The 24,542-nt window shown below is 51.4% G+C and overlaps 1 protein-coding gene and 1 gene segment (V, D, J or C); both read left to right on the top strand.

The window, feature by feature from the left end:
- The first annotated feature begins 3,992 nt into the window (after positions 1 to 3,992).
- On the top strand, positions 3,993 to 4,689 carry LOC142022820 (immunoglobulin lambda variable 8-61-like). The segment is given in 3 exon segments: positions 3,993 to 4,038; positions 4,131 to 4,461; positions 4,671 to 4,689. Coding segments are annotated over 3 exon segments (396 nt in total).
- A 9,611-nt stretch (positions 4,690 to 14,300) lies between these two features.
- Positions 14,301 to 24,271, top strand: LOC142022821 (uncharacterized). Its single transcript, XM_075013044.1, has 4 exons — positions 14,301 to 14,346; positions 14,465 to 14,859; positions 23,657 to 23,729; positions 23,880 to 24,271. Exons 1-4 carry the CDS (start codon positions 14,301 to 14,303, stop codon positions 24,269 to 24,271), a joined length of 906 nt encoding a protein of 301 aa, XP_074869145.1.
- The last annotated feature ends 271 nt before the right edge of the window (positions 24,272 to 24,542 follow it).

Raw genomic sequence — 24,542 nt, forward strand, 5'->3', positions numbered from 1 at the left:
CAGTCTGGGAGTTGATGGTCATGTGATCCTTGGGGGTAAGAGCCATATGATGCCAAACACAGTTCCCCTCGACCTTGAAGTGGGCACCCTCTTACAAAAGTGCTTTACTTCAAGATTACAGAGGGAGACAGCTGAACTGGAATTCATTTGCAAGTTTGACACATTTAACCTGGGGCTTAACAGGAATTTTAATGATCTTACACATTATAAGGACAATGTCCAGCCCTTTGATATTCACAGGAATGGCGCCTGTCCCTCTGAACTTAATTTAATTCTTCCACAAGGCCTATTAATGGCACATGACAGCCCTGCCCCCTGCTTTTTTCCCCCCTTCTTCTCCTCCTACTTCCTCTCCTCTGTTCTCCACTGCTACAAAAATCCTGGATTCTCATTTTTCTCCAGATCTGATGAAGAGGGTCTTACCCAGGAAAGCTCCTTACCTAATAAATAAATTTGTGGGTCTTTAAGGTGCTACAGGACTGCTTGGTTTTCGTGAAGCTACAGCCTACCACAATGCCCCCTCTGAGACAGTTCCCCTGTGTAACTGCCAGCTGGACAGCACCCTATATAATTAGAGAAAAGACCTAGAGATCACTCAGTCTCCCCATGCCCATGACTGGAGGGAGTGCTCAGATACAGGGGGCATCAGAGAATAGATGGTATCAAAGTCCCTCTTCCCCAGAACCTCTTGCTAGGCCCCAGCACAGCTGTGCAGCTTCCCCGTGGCCCTCCAGAAATCCATTACTGCCTCCATGGTCCCTGCTCCTCCTGAATCCTGCAGTCCAGCCAGCCACTGGCCTGTGGCAATGGCTAGTGACCCAGTGAGTCACACCCAGCCCCCAGAACCTGTCTGTCAGGCCCTTCCCCTTCTATCCCCTTTCTCCACAGATGCTCCAGACAACTTCTCAGTGAAAGCTCTGGCCAGGTATCATCTGCCCCCAGTCCTCTGGGAGGTGTGGTCAGCGGGTGGTCAGGTAGGGTGCTGGAGTTATAGGGATGGTCAGGAGATGGGGAATGGAGAAGTCGGAGAGTGGCAGGATCCCAGGGGGTGGGAGCCGGCAGGTTGGGTGGGGGTAATGGTCCGAAGGGGGTGTGGGTGGTCAGAGAGGGACCTGGATATTTATACACACATGTAAATCTAGAAACAGCAGGAAACAGCCGTTCCATTGGTGTGTGAGACTAATCTACCACTTAGGCAGGGCTGAGTCTGTTGAATGATCAAAGTATATAAGGAACCAGAGAGTTAACTTGACACATCAGCCAAAGGGAACCACCAAGAATGTGGGTACGAACCACACCGGGCAGAGCTCAGCAGGCTTGAAGTACCATGTGGGAAAAGCCTCTTTTAGTTATCAAAGGGCAGCACACGGTGCCAGGGCTGAGAGGAGCCTTTCAACCATGAAGCGAATGTGAGACATGTCCTTTGAAATAAGAAGATCCAGGCCCCATTCAGACACAGTGAGCCTGCAAGTGATGGTATTGATGCAGAGCAAAGCCTCTCCCAGACCTGCTGAATAGCTGGAAACCCCTTTCAGCCCAGGACCCTGCCCTGGATTTGTCGGAGAGTTAAAGGCATGCCTGGGCCTATGACCTCCCTGGATGTGACATATTAACAGAGAAAGGATGTGTGAAGTCCGCCACATGCATAATGCTGAAACTGACCTGCCCGCAGCTGGGAACCACAGTGCAGGTCTCGTACCCTCCAGGGAGTGGGGAGTCTAAACCCTGGTTGGAAATACAGCTGGATTTTCCGCAGCTGTGTTTCTGCAGAAGGGTGACTTGTGCTCCACTTGTGACTGGCCAGCAGGGGGCGCTGTGCCCCCTCCCATATCCTGTGCATTGTTTCTTCTGCAAAAAAGCAACAATTCCCTACACATCTGTGCACAGGAGTCTGATGCACCGACCGTGGTGTTCGATGATCCGCGTCCTTTCAGATCCCTCATTCCGACCAACTGGTGAGGTCTGAGCGCCCAAGGGAACTGACTGAGGTTGGAGGTTTAAGAGCGTTTATGAAGAGAATTGCATGCCGGATGTTGACTGGCAAAGCAGTTTTTACATGACCTGGAACTTAAATGCCATCACCTTCCACGCTGAATGTCTCTGCAGACTTTTGTCACAGGTCACGGCCTGGCCCTGTTGTGCTGGCTGCTGTACGAACACAGAGCACAAAGATGGTCTCTGTAAAGGAGCCTCCATCCTAAGACCAGGGACAACAGATGGGGCATACCGGCCTGTGGGGGAGCAGGGGAAGGGTGTCAGCCGCCCCATGGCCTCCCTGCTGTCTCTTTGGTTGTCGGCCTCATGGCTGAGGAGGGTGGACGGAGGGGAATGATTTAGTTCATGGGGTGTTTACAAAGTGAGTTTCCAAGTGTGAGGGGCAGCAGGGAGGAAGCTGGCCCTGGTGGCAGTGACCCCTTCCCATGTATGTGTGTTTGTTAGCACACAGTTGTGTCTGTAGCAATACAAAGCTCTTCCATTATTCTCAACAATAACCAGGGGTGGGGAACCCCTGCCCGCAGTCTGGGCCTGGATGCAGACCCTGAGGTTTGCCGCAGCATCTGGTTTGCAGTGGGGGGTAGGGGGTGGAGCCCTGAGTCTTGCAGGCTGCATCGGCCACTGCCACTTCTCCTCCTCCCCATCCCCCAGCTGGGGAAACAACAGGACGCAGCTTTTCTCCTGCCTCTCCCAGGCACTGCCCCGCCTCGGTTGCTCTGATTGGCCAGAATTCCTGCTCTCACTTCCTGAATGCCCCATTTTGGACCAACCTGGGCCCCCAGAAGAGTTAATCTGGCCTGGGAGGAAGCCCTGAACCTCAGCCCCCTCTTCTCCACCCCTCCGGGCCTGGTGCTGCAGCGTGAGGGGAGCGAGGCCTCTCAGTCACAGGGGCTGTATCACAGAGCGATTTGTGGCTTGGGTTTTTTTTATTATTTAGCCCTCACTCCACCCTTGCTCTACATGGTCAGGCATGCGGCCCAAACCTCCTCCCTGCAGTCCCGTAAGGGCCCTTCCCAGCCTAACAGCCAAAGGCGGAGCTGAGCACTGATAGCTGTACCCATAGATAACTGATGTCCTTTTCTGCCCACCCACTGGATTTGGCCCAGCAGATCCGATGGGAAACAATCATCCATGTTTGTTTTTCTCTCACTGTGAGGGGCAAAGAGGACAGGGGAGTAGCTAGAAATGGCAGTGACAAGGGGCTGTTACCCTCCATCGACCCTCACGCTTCCCTGTCTATCCACAATACAGCCCAGCCCCAAGGACAGGACTTAGGAACCCCTTTGTAAAGGTGTTTAGATGCCTAATAATGGAGCTGAGCACCTTTAGATTCAACCCCTTTGTCATTTGGCTCAGGATGTAGCAGCTCTGGGTTTATTTCTGTAGTTCTTCTGTTCAGTCCTTTGTGGTATCCTTGATACGAGTGTTTGGTGCCAGGTCCAATTTGTGGTTGCTCCAGTGCAGATGATGTGTTGGCAGGAGCTGCAAAGAAAAAATGATTTGGTCAGTGATGAAGTGAGGACCAGATTTACTCAGCTAGTAAACGTGTGATTCCCCATAACTAAAAGGAACCTTTCCCTGATATCTGCCTCCTTTGAGGGGCAGTTAATAGAGCAGTCAGCCTGTGTGAGAGCAGCATCTGGTTGTGTTAGATATTATGCAGGGAGAAGGGTTAATAAGTCCTCTGGTGTTAAATCATAAACTGTTTGCAATTTAAACATGAAACAAAAAACTGAAAATGTCCCATTTTATAGAGACTTATTTTTCAGAATATCCTGTTTAATATAAAACCTAAATTTGCCTTTAAATTGGACATAAGAGCCACGCAGCACTTGCTAAAACTCAGGATTAAGATTTTTAATAAACCCACAGCCAATGAACGGAGAGCTGATTTGCCTGACTGGGCCACTGTCAAGCTCTGGGCTTTAAGAGGGAATTGGAGGGTCCCAGGCACAGCCCATTTGCCTCAGGAAGCCGAGCTCCTCTGGATCCTCGCCATGGCCCGGGCCTCTCTTTTCCTCGCGCTGCTCACTTACTGCTCAGGTGAGGGGATGGTTTGCTTTAGAGACAAAATAAAGGTTGCTTGTGAGGAGCCGGAGTCCTGGTGCTGAGTTTGTTTGTCATGTTCCTTTCAGGGGTCAGTTCCCAGCCTGTGGTGACTCAGGAGCCCTCAATGTCAGTGACCCCAGGAGGGTCTGTCACTCTGACCTGCCGCCTGAGCACTGGAGCCATCACCACAGGCAACTACCCCGGTTGGTTCCAGCAGAAACCAGGCTCAGCTCCAAGGCAGCTTGTATACAACACCAACCACAGACCCTCGGGGATCCCTGCCCGGTTCTCTGGGGCCATCTCCAGTAACGACGCTGCCCTGACCATCACCGGTATCCAGGCAGAAGATGAGGCTGATTACTACTGTGTTGTGTATACAGGCAGCAGTGGTAGTGTATATCACTGTGATACTGACAGGTGGGGAACTGAGACAAAAACCCCTCTTATTTTCAAAGCCTTTAGTCTGGGCTCTGCACTCCCAGCACAGTTTGGTCCCTGCCTGCAATAGCTGAAACAGCAATTGCTCCACCTTAGGAAAGAGATCAACCCCTTGCCATCACTTGTTCCCAATATGCTCCCTGTGGGGCAGCTGTCAGCTTCTCTCATGCCCTCTGCTCTGTCTCTAGCAGGACCTCCACGGTCTGAGTCAAACTGCGAGCACAGGGCCACATGCTCTTTGGGTAGAGACGTGTCTCCTCTAACCTAGGTCCTCGGTGTAATCCACCACTGGGTAACACCTTGTCTGGCCTGCATGTTAAAGGAAAAACTGGTCACATCTCATAGGCTACGTCTACACGTGCAGCCAACATCGAAATAGCTTATTTCGATGTTGCGACATCGACATAGTCTATTTCGATGAATAACGTCTACACGTCCTCCAGGGCCGGCAACGTCGATGTTCAACTTCGACGTTGCTCAGCCCAACATCGAAATAGGCGCAGCGAGGGAACGTCTACACGTCAAAGTAGCACACATCGAAATAGGGATGCCAGGCACAGCTGCAGACAGGGTTACAGGGCGGACTCAACAGCCAGCCGCTCCCTTAAAGGGCCCCTCCCAGACACAGTTGCACTAAACAACACAAGATACACAGAGCTGACAACTGGTTGCAGACCGTGTGCCTGCAGCATAGATCCCCAGCTGCCGCAGAAGCAGCCAGAAGCCCTGGGCTAAGGGCTGCTGCCCACGGTGACCATAGAGCCCCGCAGGGGCTGGAGAGAGAGTATCTCTCAACCCCCCAGCTGATGGCCGCCATGGAGGACCCAGCAATTTCGACGTTGCGGGACGCGGATCGTCTACACGGTCCCTACTTCGACGTTGAACGTCGAAGTAGGGCGCTATTCCTATCTCCTCATGAGGTTAGCGACTTCGACGTCTCGCCGCCTAACGTCGAAGTTAACTTCGAAATAGCGCCCGACGCGTGTAGACGTGACGGGCGCTATTTCAAAGTTGGTGCCGCTACTTCGAAGTAGCGTGCACGTGTAGACGCAGCTATAGTGTGTCCCCATTTCCATGCCTGGACGTGTCCAGATATAAGATGTATCAGATAACAGATGATGCCGAGTTCCCCTTTGTTCTGAGCCAAAAATTATCTCCAGGGGATCTGGAACTATTCAGAGCCTCTGTTCTGAAGCTCTGGCCCAACCCTTGGAGACACTTATGCGTGAAGCAAGACATAAAAAAGTTGAGAACACTTTCAAGACAGTCTCATGGAGCAGATCCTCCACCCTAACCAGGGCTGCACAAACACTATCCCTCAGACCTGGGAATTTCCCAGCTAATTTTCCTGGTGTGTCACCAGACCCAGTGCTAGATTATGGTGTAATCTAACTAAAACACAGTTTAGGGCCTTGTAATATGAGGGTTCTGTGAAAAAGAAAAAACTGACTCGATTTCAAATTCTATCAAAAGTGGTCAATAATTAAAGGAGAAGCTGGAAAGCAAATGGCTTCTCTAAATGTAGGTATTTTCATTCAAATATGGCAATACAAATAGCCTAACCCTTCACTAATGGTTCATTATTGATAGATGGGAGGCCAGGGCGGAGGGGAAAAAAGGGTAAATGCATCTGTAAAATGAGCATTTCTCCCAGGCTGCTGTCTGTCTCCTTAAGGCAAAGTGGGCTAACAGCACAGTTGACTGGGGCCCCACGTCACAGGGCCTTGGTGGGGTTAAATTGCTCAGGCTTTGCCTGCAGCCCTGGAAGATGGGTTACCAAGAGAGGTGGTGGAATCTCCATCCCTAGGTTGTTAAGTCCTGGCTTGACAAAGTCCTGACTGGTGTGATTTAGACGGAATTGAAGCAGGGAGCTGGACTTGATGACCTCCTGAGGTCTCTTCCAACCCTAGGACTCTATAGCTGCGTCTACACGTGCACGCTACTTCGAAGTAGCGGCACTAACTTTGAAATAGCGCCCGTCGCGGCTACACGCGTCGGGCGCTATTTCGAAGTTAACTTCGACGTTAGGCGGCAAGACGTCAAAGTCGCTAACCTCATGAGGGGATCGGAATAGCGCCCTACTTCGATGTTCAACGTCGAAGTAGGGACCGTGTAGACAATCCGCGTCCCGCAACGTCGAAATTGCTGGGTCCTCCATGGCAGCCATCAGCTGGGGGGTTGAGAGACGCTGTCTCTCCAGCCCGTGCGGGGCTCTATGGTCACCGTGTGCAGCAGCCCTTAGCCCAGGGCTTCTGGCTGCTGCTGCTGCAGCGGGGGATTCATGCTGCATGCACAGGGTCTGCAACTCGTTGTCGGCTCTGTGTATCTTGTGCTGTTTAGTGCAAGTGTGTCTGGGAGGGGCCCTTTAAGGGAGCGGCTGGCTGTTGAGTCCGCCCTGTGACCCTGTCTGCAGCTGTGCCTGGCACCCTTATTTCGATGTGTGCTACAGTGGCGTGTAGACGTTCCCTCGCTGCGCCTATTTCGATGTGGTGCCGCGCAACGTCGAAGTTGAACATCGACGTTGCCAGCCCTGGAGGACGTGTAGACGTTATTCATCGAACCACATCGAAATAGGCTACTTCGATGTAAGCTTCACGTGTAGACGTAGCCTATGACTCCATGACAGGCTTAGATTGTCTCCTGGGAATTGCTATAAATTTGACCTCACCCAGCAGGGAGCACTCTTCATCTATAATGTCCATGCTCCAGGCCAGAGATGCATAAGGCTACCAACAACAAGGTCACTGACAGCTGCCCCAGGGCCCAGTCGTCTAAAAGAGCTAAGGGCCCAGTCACTGCAGCCGCTACTTCCGCAGTGGCAGTGGCCAGAGCCCTGGGCCCTTTAAATCGCTGCTGGAGCCGGGGGCAGCATTGAAGCGCTGGCTGGGTGAAGCTAGCCCCAGCCCCATCCTTTCAGCCCAAGGCTCCACCTCGTCTGTGGATTCAGAGCAGCTCCCTAATCCCTCCCCTACCCAGCCCGGCAAAGTCTGTCTTCATCCGGGGCTGACAGCTGGGATACCCAGGGTTATCTGAGCTTCTCAGGCCTGTTATTTTGCACAAAGAAATCTCCTATTTACAGTTGTGTGACACCAGCCCCAGACACCCTGTCCTCTGCACGCCAGACCCGTCCCTGCCTGCTTCAGATACCAGGCCCGCTCCTCACTGGCCTGGGGCAAAGGGGTGGACAGGTGAGCAGCCGACAAGCCCGACCAGATGCAGATGTGCTCAGAGTGGGTACGAAGCTAAAAGCTAAGTGACTTTGGCAGCAACAGTGTAATCCCACATTCCTCTGGGACCCGGTGCATTTCGTTCTCGGGGTGACACTGACCCCTCCCTCTGTGGAGGGGTCTGAACAGAGATGGGGGAAAGATCATGAGCTCCGAGCAGGAATTTTTCCAGATGGGACCCCAACAACTTCCCTACTCCTGTCCCTTCCCTACCTAGGACCCAGATGTCAGTCACCAGGGCCGTGTCCTGTGTCCTCTAGTCTGAACCAGCCAGACCTGGGCATCCCCAAAGGACACATGGGAAAGGGCTGGGATGTCAGGGGGGTTATGAAATCCTGTCATAATCCATGTGCCCCTTGTCAGTAAACGAGCACCTGCACTTTTCCCGGTCGGAGCTCTCCGTGCTGCGCTCACATTGGCTCCCTCCCAGCGAATGCTAAAGCAGAGGGGTCTGTCCTACTTTTGTCACATGCGTCTTTGTAGGACAATTCTGCCCAGTGCAGGGGTAGGGCTCAGCTTGGCTATGAGCTACCACCAGCAGGAGGCAGATTTGCATGGAGGGGCCGGGCTCCAGCACTGGGCGTTTAAGAGAGAATTGGAGGATCCCAGACAGGGACTCACTTGGCCCCTGAGCAAAGTGGGGGAGGACATCGTTGCTGCTGGATGGGACGGGGCCTCAGGCAGATGAGGCTGGGCTGGGGACAGCCAGTCCTCAGGCTGCCTGGACTGCACCGCGCCCCTCCCCACAAGCCATCCGCACTGCCCAGAGCACATCTCCCAGTGCTCCAGCGGCAATTTAAAGGGTCTGCGTCCCAGCCACTGCCCGCAGCTGCCACTGTTCCCTGTATTTATTTCCATCCATGAGCAGAATAAATTTTGTTATGTGCACCAAGGCATGTGCAAATGTGAACCACCAAGAGAAACACACACAGCTGGCTGTGGGCACTCTGCCAATCATCTGCACAGCGCCTGAATCTCTCCTGGGCAGCTGCTCAATCACTCAGCCAATAGGGAACTCTGGTGGCAGCCAGCAGCCCTGGAGCTTTTGCGTCACCAGGCCCTGGGGCATATGCCCCTTTGCTCCTTCTGTCGACAGGCCTGGACACAAGGCACAGAAACCAGACTGAGAGCAACTGAACAGCAAGGACCCCACCACTTTCACTCCTCAGTCCTGCTCTTCACATATCTGACTCGTCACAGGGTGTTCCCACGTCCCGGCTCACGCCACGTGTCCAATAGTAGTGCAGGCAAGGGCTGGGGAGAGACCTTAACGCACAGCCACGTTCACAGGACAAAAGGGGGCTGGCGGTAGCTGGAAACTACGCAGGATCTCTCCTTAAACTTAGCGATGGAAAGAAAAAAAATGGGTGTTGGGGGTGCTTGGATTTTCCTCGTCTATTCATGTGCAGCTAAGTGACCTAGTTATGATGGGGCACCAGTGAGCGATGTCTCCTGCGTGAGCTGGTGACAATGGAGCTAAGTACCTGATACACGTGTATCCCCACTTGTGTGCGTGCCAGACTGAGAGGTTCAAACAGCTGCATCCTTTCCGATCCATTCTCCAGAGAGGATGGGAGGGTAGGGTGAGATGGAGTGTTGAAGGAACCCCGGTGTATTGAGTTTGGCTCTAGATTTATAAATAACAGCTCTGGGGCAGCTGCTCAACCCTGATTTATAATTGTTTTAAGACAAATACATTTCATAGAATCATAGAACGCTAGAACTGGAAGGGATCTCGAGAGTCATTGAGTCCAGTCCCCCGCCCTCATGGCAGGACCAAGCGCCATCCAGACCATCCCCGACAGATGTCTGTCTAACCTGCTCTAAAATATCCCTGGCGATGGAGATTCCACAGCCTCCCTAGGTAATTTATTCCAGTGTTTAACCACCCAGACAATTAGGATGATTTTCCTAATGTCCAGCCTAAACCTCCTTTGCTGCAGTTTAAGCCCCTTGCTCCTTGTCCTGTCCTCAGAGGCTAGGAAGAACATTTTGTCTCCCTCCTCCCCGTAACCCTCTTTTAGGTATGTGTAAACCACTATCATGTCCCCTCTCAGACTTGTCTTTTCTAAAGTGAACAAGCCCAGTTCTTTCAGTCTTCCCTCATAGCTCATGTTCCCCAGACCTTTAATCATTCTTGTTGCTCTTCTCTGGACTATCTCCAATTTCCCACACCCCTCTTGAAATGTGGTGCCCAGAACTGGACACAATACTCTACTTGAGACCTAATGAACACTGAGTAGAGCAGAAGAACGACTGCTCATGTCTTGCTCTCAACACTCCTGTTAATACATCCCAGAATCATGTTTGCTTTTTTTGCAACAGCATCACACTGTTGACTCATATTTAGGTCATGGTCCATTATGACCCCTAGATCCCTTTCTACAGTACTCCTTGAGAGAGAGTCACTTCCCATTTTGTATGTGTGACACTGATTGTTCCTTCCTCAGTGGAGCACTTTGCATTTGTCCTTATTAAACTTCATCCTGTTTACCTCAGACCATTTCTCCAGTTTCTCCAGCTCATTTTGAATTCTGACCCTATCCTCCAAAGCAGTGGCAACCCCTCCCAGCTTGGGATCATCTGCAAATTTACGTGTACTCTCTATGCCAATATCTAAATTGTTGATGAAGCTATTGAACGAAATCAGTCCCAGATCAGACTCCTGTGGAACTGCACTTGTCACGCCCTTCCAGCATGATTGTGAACCGGTTTGATGTCAAACTATGCAACAAAAAGTAACACAGTGTAAGAGCGTGAGAAGAAGGATGGGCAGGGCAGGGGTTAAACAGGGCCTGTTGGCCCAATTAGCCACACTCCAGTTCACCCGCAGCCAGTGTCGGGCCTGGAGGAGTATAAAGGGAGGGAAGCCAGCCCAGTTCAGGGCTGACCAGCCAAGAGGCAGGAGCTGGCTCCAAGGCAGCAGGGCCAGAGCTGCCATGCGGTTGACTGCTAGAGAGGAGAGCCTGAGGACCCTCCCCCAGGCACAAAAGGGGGTGGGGGGAGACTCTCTCAGAGAACCACTCTCCTGCCCGAGGGAAAGCTCGATTCTTGGGGCCACACCCCAAACTTATCCTTGAGCCTCTCGGGTGGGGGAGCTGAAGACCCAGGCCTCAGCAAGGGGGCCGAGCTACTGTGCCACCTGGCCGTTGGTGGGAACCACTCACAGCTGGGAGTGACCTACCGAGGCGGCTGCACCACAGCGCGAGGGCAAGTAGCCCTTACCCATCTGTGTCTTTGGTGACGTTTCTCTCTGAGTGCAAATGCTTACCTGGTCTGTCTCACTCTACAGAGTCTAAGGTGTGCACAGGTGGTTTCTGGTGTTTGACCAGCTGCTCCCAAATACCACACCCTAGTGCCGGTACCTGTGTGTATAACTAGCTGAGACAGGCCCATCTGTTCACCAAACCAACTCCCCATCCCCACTGTGTTCCTGCTACCAGATCCCTCCCCCTCCACACCCTGACTCCTCCCTCCCAGAATGTGCACCCCAAACCTGCTGCTCCATCCCACCCAGGCCCACCCCCGCATCCTCAGCCTGCTCCTGTACTCTGCGTTGGCCCAGATCACCTACTCCCAGCCCCCTACTGCACTCTCCCTCCTGCCCAGACCCATAGCTCTGGCCCCCATAAAGTCAGGGACCACGTCAGTGAGACAGTGAAGGTGGTTTTTGTTTGTTTGTTTGCTTCTCACTTGTGTGGCCCCAGACCTGGAAAAGGTTCCCCACCCCAGTTCTATGGATAGGAACCTGTGGAGTAGCTCTGACTCTGGGCACAAGAGGGAGCTGTCTCCCTGCACATGGGAACTGTCAGTGATGAAAGTCACCAATTTGTTTAACACGTTGCTCTGCAAAAGCGTGTGCGACAGGCTGTGGTGTTCAGAGCACACGGGCCGTCCCTCAGGGGGTGCTGAGCCTGAGATGATCCCCACCTTGGCCCCAGGCCCCACCTCTGCCCTGCCTCTTCCTGCCCTCGCCACCCCCACCCCACCATCTCCCTGCCCCCAAGCCTTCCCCACTCCACGGATGATGCAGCCAGGGGCCTGTAATCAGCAGCAGGGGCCAGGCCCACCAAGCAGAGTGACCTGGCCCCAGCCAGCACCACTTACCCAACTCTTGGCCAAGTCCGTGCTGAATCAGCCGCAGTTGGAGTTCTGTGTCCAGTTCTGGGCACTGCATTTTAGGAATGAAGTAAAGAAATTGGATTGGGTCCAGAGAAGAGCAAATAAAATGATTAAAGGTCTAGAAAATTGGACCTATGAGAGACAATTAGAAGAACTGGGTTTGTTGAGCGTGGAGAAGAGAAAGCTGAGAGGGGACATGATAGCAGCTTTCGAGGACCTAACATGGTGTTACAAGGAGGAGGGAGAAAAATTGTTCTCCTTGGCCTCTGAGGATAGGACAAGATGTGATGGGCTTAAATTGCAGCAAGGGAGGTTTAGGTTGGAAGTTAAGAAAAACTTCCTAACTGTCAGGGTGGTTGAGCACTGGAATAACTTGCCTCAAGAGGTTGTGGAATCTCCATCACAGGAGATATTTAAGGGAAGTTTAGCTAAATATCTAACAGGGATGATCTAGATGGTGCCTGGTCCTGCCGGGAGACCAGGGAACTGGACTCGGTGAACTCTTGACATCCCTTCCAATTCTAGCATTCTGTGATTCAACGTCGCTCTGCTTCCCACGGCTGGTGCACGCAGGGGCAGTTCTACTCCTTCCCCTACACCCTCTCCCCCCGCAAGCGAAGCAGCTGGGAGCCGGGGGAAGGAAGCAGGCTCAGTGCAGCTGTGCTGTGAATTGCTGGTCTCTTCAGGCTCTGGTGTTTGAACAGCTGTGTCCTTTCAGATCCCCCATTCAGATCAAATGGTGGGGAGGAGGCCCCCCGCCCCTTGTACTGATTTAGGTTGGAGAGTCTGAACCACTTCTCATTTCAACTGCTGGATATTTACTGGGAAAGCGTTTTTTTTGTTTACATTAACCTGTAGTTTAACTGACACCATCTCCCACGTGGAACATCTCTGCAAACACAGAGCACAAAGACAGTCCCTGCTAAGGAGCCTGCAATCTAAGTACAAGACCAGAGGAGGACAGAGGAACGGCTAGAAAAGTAGCACGAGGTCACAAGGAGGTGGTGAAGCTGTTACCCACCACTCAGTGTGGATCACACTTCCCTGTCTCTCCAGAAAAGAGCATGGCCAAGCAGGAGACCTAGAGCCCAGGGGCACTGGAAGACATTGCATGGGGGGGAGCGTGCTGAGGATCATTGAACCAAACTATAAATTTTGTATATACAGCTGGGGTGTGGGACTGACTCTATAGCTGGCAGAGCCCTCAGAGAGCAGGGGCTGCAGGGGAGCCCTCCTGACACACAGACTCTAGTTACCCCATCCCTGGCCCCAAGCTGTCCCCTGCCCACACACAATCTCTAGCTACGCCTGCCTGCCCACAGCCTCTTTCTACCCCGTCCCTGGACCATGAGCTACCCCCACCCCCACACAGCTTCTAGTTTCCCCATCCCTGCACCACGCACTACCTCTTCTCCACATTCTGCTTCTAGCTAACCTCTCCCTGCACCCTGGTCTGCCTCCTGGACACACACAGCCCCAAGCTGCCCCCTGCCTGTCCCCTCAGTTGTCTCCTGTCTGCATTCAAAACTACACCTGCCTGCACCCTGCCCTAGGTGCCTGTATGCACACAGCCCCCCTAGCTAACCTCCCCTGAACCCTGAGCTGCCAGGCCTGCTCAAATCCTGTAGCCCCTGGCCACTCCTCTTCTCATACCCTGAGCTGCCCCTCACTGCACTCCGAGCTGTTTTCAAACGTTTTGAACTGAGCCTCCCCCTCACCACAGCCAAACCAGGCCGGGTGGCTGCTGGCGTGGAATGCGGTGGAGGTGGTGCTGCCTCCCTGCGCCTGCCTTATGGAGCTGGCTTGAGCCCGCTGGGGCCTTCCCCAAAACAGAAGTCCTACTACACGTATATGTGAGGCACCCGCCTCTGTCCAGACCCTCCTGGCCTCCCTGCCCTGCTGAGCCCTGGACATTTTAAAACCTGTTTGGAGCAGGGCCTCTCACAGGTCCCGAGGGGCCTGGGCCACTCCTAGCTTTTGAGGTCCCTCATCATCATACCCATTAAAAAAGAGACGTCTCGTGGAAACAAAATAAAGTTCCATAAAAGAGCGAGGCAGACTTGGAATGCTCTTTTTTAACTATTATTACTTAACAAATGCTTTTCTCGCCTGCCAAAAAATTAACAAGAGTCTAAATGTGAGGTCCTCTGTGAGCTTGAAGTCCACATCCAATGACACTTCACCCCCTCTAGCCACGCCCTCGCTCGCCCTGGTTGGGGGCGGGCACCACACAGTTCTGATGGATTGCCATGGAACTCTCTTGAATTTAAGCAGTTTTACCAGGTGTCCCCTATTTATCATCAGGAAGTTTGGTCGTCCTACGTAGGACCCAATCAGATGAGATCAAACTAGGAAAGAGGTGGAGCTTAGCGGCTCCTCCCCCTCAAGGAACAATATCAGGTGCAGATTCTGTCAGACCTGCTCAGTGGAGCCACCTGCTTTCTCCAAAAGGCCCAAAACCTCCTCACCATGCTGTGGGCTCCCCTCATCGTCCTGCTGGGGATGTGGTGCACAGGTGAGAACGGGAGGGGGAGCAGAAAAATAAGTTACTACTGAAGCCAAAGCACCAAGTGCATCACGAGTGGCTGGGGTTGGACAGGGGGATTTGACAGGTTTCTACCATATTTTCCCAGGGTCCCGCTCGCAGTCGCTGCTGACTCAGCCGCCATTAGCGTCGGTGTCCCCAGGAAACACCGTGAAACTCTCCTGCACCATGAGCAGTGGGACCAGCATCAGTGGCTACAATGTATACTGGTACCAGCAGAAACCTGGGAACCCTCCCCGGTACCTGCTAAGGTACAAGTCAGATTCTGACAAGCACCAGGGCTCCGGGGTCCCTGCTCGCTTCTCCGGTTCCAAAGACACCTCCAGCAACGCTGGCTATTTGACCATCTCCGGGGCCCTGGCAGAGGATGAGGCTGATTATTACTGTGTGGTGTGGCACAATGATGCTTATCACAGTGACACAGTCACAGAGGGAACTGAGACAAAAAGACTCTTCCCTCCGCTCCTGGGCACTGCGTGCAGAGTTCCCCAGCTGCACAGTTTTGTCTCTGGCTGTAACCAATCACACAGCTTTTTATGACAGGGAAGTTCAATCCACACAGCTATTTCCGGCTGCCCCTTCATTCTCCTTCTGCAGGGTGGGGACTTTTCACCACCTGCTCCCTCGAGTGAGACAATTCTCCTGCCACAGCCTCGGGGGCCAGCACAATTTAATTCCTTCTCCAACCTCCCCCAAGGCTTCCAGCAAAGACAATAATGTCAGACTCCAAGATTCCTGATTGAGGGACAAATCACAGGCAGGGTGGGGCATGAGATACCCCAGACAAAGAAACCAAGAGCTATTCAGGCCAGCACCACAGCCTGAGAGGCCTTGGTGGGGAAGATTTCCAAGGTCAGTTTTGGCCAGTGGAAGTTTGACACCAGATTAGCTATCAAAGGCCGGGGTACTGTGGAGACTGGGCTGGATGTGAGAGTGAGTCACAAGCCACTGAGGGCCAAAAAATATATCCGGGAGTCATCAGCACAGAGGTGATTCTGCCCCCAGGGGAGCACATGGGGATTCTGAAAGGAAAGGCTCAGAGTGAGAAAAGAGGGGATGAAGAGCAAGCTCTGTAGGATTCCCACAGGAAAGGGGAGTAGAGAAGGAGGAGGAGATGGTGAAAGATGCTGGTGGAGCAGCCGGGGAGGTACAAGAAATCCCTCCTGATTACTCAGCAACCCAGGTTCCTCAGAGCCCATCATCTCCTGGCATGGTTCTCTGCACCTGTCTGCCATTGAACTGGGGCTAAATTCCACTTCTTAGTTCCTATCTTCATTGCCTTTCCCCAGTCCCCATCTCGCCTGGCTTTGTGGCAAGTCCAGTGTTCATTAGGGCTTTTGCCAAAAGCCCCAGATTCTGGAGTCTGGGGATTCCATGAGCACCTCAGTGTTCAGTGACTAGGTAGGGAAGTTTGAATGGGCAGCAGAGAAGATATTGAAAAAGTGACTCTTGCATGCCCCAAAGGCTCAAACCTCCCAGGACACACACCTGTGTCTCTGTTTATTCCTTCCATTATATCCAGCAGCATGACTCATAGCAAGCGAGCTCTAAGCAGGCTGTGTGCTTCACGGCAATGACCCGAGTCACCTGTGGAGGCTGCCAGTATCCTGCAAGCTATAATAGCATCCATGGGGAGCTAAGGGTTAAGGGCACCAGTGGAGCTGAGCACTGGCCCGTGACCCTGGGGCTACGGCTCTCCATTTGGCCTCTGTCAGCCACCAGCTGCCCATGGCCTCCAGCCTTCACTGTCCCCAGCAGTTCCAACCTTGTTTTGGACTCTCCTCCCAGCTTTGCATCCCAGCACCACTGGACTAAGGCACTGGTTCCTAAGAGATGGAGCAAGTTCTAATCACATTAAAACTCATCCAGAAGCAAATGGGAGCTGGGAAGCAGGAACCAAGGACCGGGAGCTGGGAGCTGGAGTCTGAGCTGGAAATGTTGGCAAATCTGATAGCTAGGGCCAGAGATGACATCTGCAAGTGGAGCTGTGCCCATCAGAGGGAGCTCTGCAGCTGTAATATCCCAAGCAGGAGACACTGTATCAGTGGTTCTCAACCTTTCCAGATTATTATACCCCTTTCAGGGGTCAGATTTGTCTAGTGTCCCCCCCAAGTTTCACCTTCCTTAAAACCTATGTGCTCGCAACATCAGACAGAAGAATACAGCATTCTCAGTGCACTATTACTGCAAAATTACTTACTCTCTCATTTGGTCTGTGTGAAATTTTAGTCTCTGGACTTGGCTAGTTCATTTTGTGTAGCCTGTTGGAAAAATAGGCAAATGGCTCAGTGAGTTGATGTACCCCTGGAAGACTGTTGTGTACCCCGCGGGTACGTGTACCCCTGGTTGAGAACCATGGCACTATATCCACTTTTGTAATGAATCCTTTGGCCACCTGTTGCTGAGGCAGGATGGGGAGAGTAAAGGGAGGGGCACAAAATAATAACTGTGAAGCGTTTTCCTGGTACCTCCCATATTCCCCTTTTTCTTTCTTTCTCGGGGAGCAGAGAGAGGCATGTGGAGCAGGTGGTGAACTGATGGGGAGCAGGTGCAGTCAGGCGTCACGCTATAAGAAGTCCATAGGAAATGCACACACCGAGTGCTGTTCTTCAGTCTCTGAGGAGTGTGTCTCAAGAGGCTGCTCTCTTGAGAGTTCTTAGATGACATTTGCTCCCTGCTGATACAGACTAAGCAGGTGCCTGTTCAGGGAACAGCTTGAGCACAAACCTGTCCAAAGTGACAACACAGAAAATATCCCCTGAACTGCACCCCCTCCCATCCCTAGCTCAAACTCTGTGCTAGCAGCTGATGGGCTGAGCGCCTTTCGGCGTATAGGACTAGCTCTTGCACACTGACAGCCCTTCGCTTTCCCAGCTCCCATTCTGCCTGCAGATACATTGCCAGCAACCAGACAATTCATGCACTGTAAGGGTGTGTCTACACTAGACAGCTACTTCAAAGTAGCTGGCACAATGTCAAAATAGGATGTGTCACGTCTACACGTGCCGTGAGCTATTTCGATGTTGAAATCGATGTTAGGTGGTGAGATGTCGAAATCGCTATTCCTATCTGAAGATGGGAATAGTGCCCTACTTCGATGTTCAACGTTGAAGTAGGGTGTGTGTAGACGATCCGCGTCCCGCTACGTCCAAATAGCGAGGTCCTCCATGGCGGCCATCAGCTGAGGGGTTGAGAGACACTCTGTCCAGCCCCTGTGGGGCTCTATGGTCACCGTGTGCAGCAGCCTTTAGCCCAGGGCTTCTGGCTGCTGCAGCTGGGGGTCCATGCTGAGTGCACAGGGTCTGCAATCAGTTGTCGGCTCTGTGGATCTCGTGCTGTGCAGGGCAAGTGTGTCTGGGAGGGGCCCTTTAAGGGAGAGGCTTGGGGCTTTGCTGGCCCCTTATTTTGAAGGAAAGCGCTTGTGTGTGTGAACACTCCGCATTTTCTTCTGGGGCGGCTCCTTCTGATATTCCCCGTTGCTACTTCGATGTTGAACATCGACGGCACCAGCCCTGGAGGACGTGTAGACGATACGCATCGAAGTAGCCTATTTTGATGTCCTTACTTCGAAACAGGCTACTTCGACGTAGTGTGCTAGTGTAGACGTAGCCTACCATCCCCGAAGCGTTACAGTAGGGGATTCCTACCACAAACTGAGCAAACCTTGAAAACTGCAGTGGAGAGTTCCCAGGAATACAGCCTGTCCCCAGCTCAGCGCCAATGCAGATACACCATTTCCACGTGCTCTGTATGAGGCGGCAGAACAGCCAGCCTGGGCTCGACAGGAGCTCTCCTACATCTTTAAGTGTTTGTGTTTATACGGAAAGGGGATGATTCTCCTTTCAGTGACTCCACTCTCCCAGCTCGGTAAATTTCACTGGCGTTACCTTGGATTTACACCACTGCAGAGCAAATACTTGGCCCCAGAATTTTTCCCCTGTGTCACTGCCCTTCTTGCACGGCTGAATGAGGCTGCTTTAGTACTTAGCAAGCAGGGAGCAGATTTGCATGAAGGGGCCGTTCTCCACCCCTGGGGGTTTAAGAGAAATCAGAGGGTTCCAGACAGAGACTCGTTTCACTCAGGAAGCCAAGTTCATCTGGATTGCCGCCATGGCGTGGGCCCCACTTCTCCTGACATTGTTCACTTACTGCTCAGGTGATACAGGGTGTTTGCTTGTCCCCCCTGGCTGCTGCAGATCATGTTAACTGGGGATCAATGTTGAGTCATTTTATTTGCGTTCTCTTCTTACAGGTTCTCTGGCCCAGTACGTGCTGACTCAACCACCCTCAGCGTCTGCGTCTGCAGGGCAAAACGCTCAACTCACCTGCTCAGGGAACAACATCGGTAGCAAGTATGTGCACTGGTACCAACAGAAACCCGGAAGCGCCCCCCTACTCATCATATACGATAATAACAAGAGACCCTCTGGAATCTCTGAGCGATTCTCTGGTGCCAACTCCGGGAACACGGCCACATTAACCATCACTGGGGTCCAGGCGCAGGATGAGGCTGATTATTACTGTCAGCTGTGGGACAGTAGTAGTAGTCAGCCTCACAGTGACACAGCCTAAAGGGGAAGTGAGACACAAACCACTTGTTTTCAAAGAAAACGAGTCGCGTGTCCTGGTGAGGGCTTCCGTCTGTGGAGGAGATGGCGGGTGAAGGGAAGATGGTTCTTCTCTCGGGACATCTACACTGCAGGGATGATTGTTCCTGACGTGGTCGAGCTTCTGGATTTCAATTTACTGTGCCTAGTGGGTCACACATAAAGTTGATTGTAGTGAGCAAAATTCCACTGCATATGCTGAATATCTATCAAAGCAAACCAGGAACAAACTGTACTTACATAGACACACCTGGGGTCTCTTCCCCTTCCAACTCCCTGCTAGGGAAGCATTCCTTCTGATCCTGTTTACATGGACATACTGTTCCTTTGATGCCTCTCAGGGACAGGGAAGTTAAATGGCTCAGTGGCATAGTCTGGGATCTGGGATTATGTGTCTGTTTTCTCCTTGTAAATGGAAAAGTAGCCAGGTTGTAGTAGTTTGCATGGAGGGTTCTGATTCTTCCCTCATCTATGCCAGTTACTCTCCATTATCTTCAGTGACTGTAACCAGTGTCAGGGAGCGAGGAATCAGTGCTGGTGAGTTTTCCAACTTCACCAGGGTGAGGGAGGTATCAATACCTGCCACCATCCTGTGGAACAGAATGAATCCCACAATGTTTTTTTTAGACGGGGATGTGCATATCGCTTGGGATATGCAGTGGTCTTCCATGGACACATGAACTCTTTGAGATATTTGCCTAGTTTCACACTAGGCTGCATAAAAAGCACTAGCCAAGTCAAAGTCTCCAAATACACAAACCTGTCGGCATCAGAGAGGTCGCCGTGTTAGTCGATATCTTCAAAAACAGCAAGAAGTCCTGTGGCACCTTATAAACTAACAGATATTTTGGTGCATAAGCTTATGCTCCAAAAAACCTGTCAGCCAGCATTTTAATGGAGTGGGCCATTCTGTTAAAGACCTGAGAGTTGGTGTTCTGGAGAAAAGTCTTTAACCACCATCTGCAGAGAGAATGTTGGAAAAGTATAACAAGTGGGGTTCTGCAGGGGTCTGTGTTAGGACCGGTTCTGTTCAATACCTTCGTCAACGATTTAGATATTGGCATAGAAAGTATGCGTATTATGTTTGCAGATGATACCAAGCTGGGAGGGGTTGGCACTGCTTTGGAGGTTAGGGTCATAATTCAAAATGATCTGGAGAAACTAGAGAAATGGTCTGAGGTAAACAGGATGAAGTTTAATAAGGACAAATGCAAAATGCTCCACTTGGGAAGGAACAATCAGTTTCACACATACAGAATGGGGAGAGGCTGTCTAGGAATGACTACAGCAGAAAGGGATCTAGGGGTTATAGTGGACCACAAGCTAAATATGAGTCAACAGTGTGAAGCTGTCGCAAAAAAAGCAAACACGATTCTGGGATGCATCAACAGGTGTGTTGCGAACAAGACACGAGCAGTCATTCTTCTGCTCTACTCTGCACTGGTTAGGCCTCAGCTGGAGTATTGTGTCCAGTTCTGGGCACCTCAGCTAAAGAAAGATGTGGAGAAATTAGAGAGGGTCCAGACAAGAGCGACAAGAATGATTAAAGGTCTAGAGAATGTGATCTATGAAGAAAAGCTGAAAGAATTGGGCTTGTTTAGTTTGGAAAAGAGAAGATTGAGGGGCAACATGATGGCAGTTTTCAGGTATCTAAAAGGGTGTCACAAGGAGGAGGGAGAAAACTTGTTCTACTTGGCCTCTGCGGCTAGAACAGGAGGCAATGGGCTTAAACTGCAGCAAGGGAGGTTTAGGTTGGACATTAGGAAAAAGTTCCTAACTGTCAGGGCGGTCAAACACGGGAATAAATTGCCAAGGGAGGTTGTGGAATCTCCATCGCTGGAGATATTTAAGAACAGGTTAGATACATGTCTGTCAGGGATGGTTTAGACAGTCCTTGGTCCTGCCATTGGGGCAGGGGGCTGGACTCGATGGCCTCTCAAGGTCCCTTCCAGTCCTAGTGTTCTATGATTCTACGATATCCAAATTTGACACATTAACATGTACCTTGAACAGGGACAGCAATTGCCTGACTCATTATAAGGACTCTTTCACATACTTTGATATTTGACCTAACACTTACTTCCCCACCCACACTCGCATCTCTCTGCTTTTCTATCTGATTTGCCAACGATGATAACAATTTTGAACCTCTGTGCTCTATATATATTGAGTCTGTTCCGGTAAAGGCGATAGATCTGAAGAAGAGGGTCAGTCCCACGAAAGCTCATCACTGAATAAATTATTGTGTTAGTCTTTAAAGTGCTACATGACTGCTTTTTAGTTTTGATAGCCAAGTCAGTATAAACTAAAATTTCACAGAGACCAAACAAGAAAGGTACCATTTTGACAGCTGTAGTATGCTCCCACCCTTTTGTATTTGTACGTCTGAGTTTCGTAAACAGCTGTTTTTAAATGTGGTGAAATTTGGGGAATGTGGGAGGAACGAAATGCCTAACAGGGTACAGTGGTCTAAAACCACATGGCTGTGTCCTCATGGCTCTTACAGCTGATCACGGTAAGTCTGATATTGACCACTAGAGGGAACTCCTTGTTTACAGAGTGCTGGAGTAGGAGAACAAAACACTAGAGAAGGGGTCAGTAACACCCAGCACAGGTGCCCAGAGTGGCACGCAAGCCAATTTTCGATGGCACACAAAGCGGGAGCTCAGCCCAGCCCCTCCTCCCCATGCAGCTGGGAGCTTGCTGAAAGCCAGGCCCCCTGTGGATTAACAAAAGACCAGCTAATGCTACCAACCACCACCTACACAGCAAAGCTCTGCATCTGAATTTATTTATTAATGAAGCTGTTGGAAGTAGGACTGTTAATAACTTTAAAAAGTAGATTTTTTCACAGAAGCTATACCTATCTCATAGAGCTGGAAGGGACGTTCAGAGGTCATTGAGCCCAGTCCTCTGCCCTCATGGCAGGCCCTAGCACCATCCTGGCAGGAATTGCAACTTAAATGAATGTGATCACAAGCTGCTTTTGGTAAGAAAAGGTGGCTTTGGAGAAGAATGATGATAGCCATTTTGCAAATGACACAATGCTAATAAATGCGCAAAAATAAATAAATAAAAACGGTTCAACCCAGAATTCTTAGCTAATGCCAATAGGTTTCCACCAAAAAAATGTAAAGGCCATTTTTTCAAGGAGAAAATACTCAGTACAAAATATGACAACTGACTCTACAGAGTACATCTCCTGTCCTGAGAATAGAAGCTGACAATGTACAGCCACACGGAAGTTTCTTGGAGTGAGATTGTATTTATTCCAGTAACTTATTTCAACCCACTAGTGCAGTTGTTGCTGGAGCGCTGCAGACAGAGCCACCCCATCCATTGGTTCTATTCAGGGTGGCCTGGTGACAAGTAGGGGACATGCTGCCTGAAGTGGGAATTGTGACCCTCCCTACTCCACACTCAGCAATGACAGGGTGAAGCAGCATTACCCTGCCCCAGGCTGTTCTCCTCCCCTGGCTCCCACTGCATTGCTGGGGGAGACGTTTGACCAAACGCGTGGAACACCCCCATCCCTTGCACTCACCAGGGCAGGCAGCGGAGGGACGCAGCCAGGAGTCACTCTGCTTCCCATTGCCACCAGTGAGTACAGGTTGGGCCTCAGCCCTGTGCCCAGTGTTGGGCCCCACACTGATCCGCTGGGCTGCATTGCTTGTGGGGAGACGGTTTGGCATAAGGGGTGAAAGTCGGGGGGGCCGGGACAGGTAAGGGGTGGGAAGAGGTGGGGCAGGAGGTTGGGGTGGAGAGAGGGTTTCCCCTGGCCCTGTACCCCTAAGGGACTATCTGCAGGCACCTGAATTTCCTAAGCATGGGTATTTCTGCCATTTCCAAACCTGGTTTTGATGGAAATCAGAATGAAACACTGACTTCTCAAAATTTCCTAAGAACCAAAATGTCCCATACAAATGTGGGTGAATTGGCTTCATTCAAACCAAAATCCTATGTTTTTATTTTGACATTTTAGATTTACTGTTACAAAATGAAATGAAATTAGAAAAAACGTCATTTCAAAACAAAGAATGAATTAAAAAAAAAACCATTTGGAAAATGTGCACTCAGGCGATTCACATTATTGAAACATTTTATTCTGATTATTCTGCTAGACTCAATGTCATTCCACTGCCAGGCATTTCTGCAGAAAGTGTCCGTTTTGATGGGAGCCTGTCCTAGTCCAAAAACAGCCCACTGGAAAATTTTCAGCCGGCTTCTTGTTCTCCACCTCCCGTCTCTGCCCAGAGGTTCTCCAGTTGACGTTGGCCTGGGGATTTGGGAGTCATGATGAAATACACTGACCACAAAAGAGAGAAGGAGACACGTGGTTTTGCTACTCCTGCTGCTGTGGCCTGCCTGCACTGCACTCACTTACCCTACCCCCCTCACCTTCACCTGTGCTCTGCTCTGCTCCAGGCTAGCCCCCATTGAAGACTGGGAGGAGTGAGCTGGCTTAAGCTGTTTCCATCATCTGGACTGTCCATGTGAGCAAAATCAGGGCTGGTGAATCTCCCATCCCTGTGTCCCACTCATACATGTGAGAGTCGGGCCAGCAGCAGCAGCCAATGAGCAGGGAGCAGATTTGCATGAAGGGGGCTGGTCTCGAACGCTGGGGGGTTGAAGAGAGAATCGGAGGCTCCCAGCCACAGCCCCATTTGCCTCAGGAAGCCGAGCTCCTCTGGATCCTCGCCATGGCCTGGGCCCCTCTGCTCCTTGTTCTGCTCACTTACTGCTCAGGTGTGACTTGGGAAAGGGCTCGATTCTGGTCCTAAATGAAAGAAGACTGTATATGTAGAGTCATGTCTCTGGCTGCTGCCACAAATGGCCTGGAATGTCTTAAGTCAACCATTGACCCTTATTGATCTTATGATCCCCTTGTATTTTCAGGTTCTCTTGCCCAGTACGTGCTGACTCAGCCACCGGCAGCGTCTGTGAGTTTAGGGCAAAACGCTCAGCTCACCTGCACAGGGAGCAACATTGGTGGCAAGTATGTGCAGTGGTACCAACAGAAACCCGGCAGCGCCCCCCTACTCGTCATATATGGTAATAGCAACAGACCCTCTGGAATCCCTGATCGATTCTCTGGTGCCAAGTCCGGGAACACGGCCACGTTAACCATCAGTGGGGTCCAGGCGCAGGACGAGGCTGATTATTACTGTCAGGTGTGGGATGGTAGCGCTGCTCACAGTGACACAGCCCGATGGGGAAGTGAGACACAAACCTGCTCGTTAACAAAGGCCGCATATAACATTTGCTCTTATGACAGTAGCAGAGTGTAACATGTCAGAGGTGGGGAAGGGGTCTGTGTATTTTATATCTATCCCATAGAGCAGGAAGGGACCTTCAGAGGTCACTGCGTCCAGTCTCCTGCACACACAGCAGGACCTACCACCATCCCCGTCTGATTTTTTTTTAATGTATTTGCCCCAGATCACTAAATGGCCTCCTCAAAGATTGAGCTCCCAGCCCTGGGTTTAGCAGAAACCGTTCAAGACAGAGATTCTGCTAATGGCACTTTGCGACTGCTGGAACACAGAGCCATTTCAACGG

The sequence above is a fragment of the Carettochelys insculpta genome, chromosome 18, assembly GCF_033958435.1.
Source record: "Carettochelys insculpta isolate YL-2023 chromosome 18, ASM3395843v1, whole genome shotgun sequence".
Classification (NCBI taxonomy): domain Eukaryota; kingdom Metazoa; phylum Chordata; order Testudines; family Carettochelyidae; genus Carettochelys; species Carettochelys insculpta.

Coding starts and splice junctions, on each gene's coding strand:
- LOC142022821 (XM_075013044.1), top strand. CDS start 14,301: ATGCTGTGGGCTCCCCTCATCGTCCTGCTGGGGATGTGGTGCACAG. Junction 14,860..23,656: donor TCCTGGGCACTGCGTGCAGA/GTTCCCCAGCTG, acceptor CATTTGCCTCAG/GAAGCCGAGCTCCTCTGGAT. Junction 23,730..23,879: donor TCTGCTCACTTACTGCTCAG/GTGTGACTTGGG, acceptor TTGTATTTTCAG/GTTCTCTTGCCCAGTACGTG.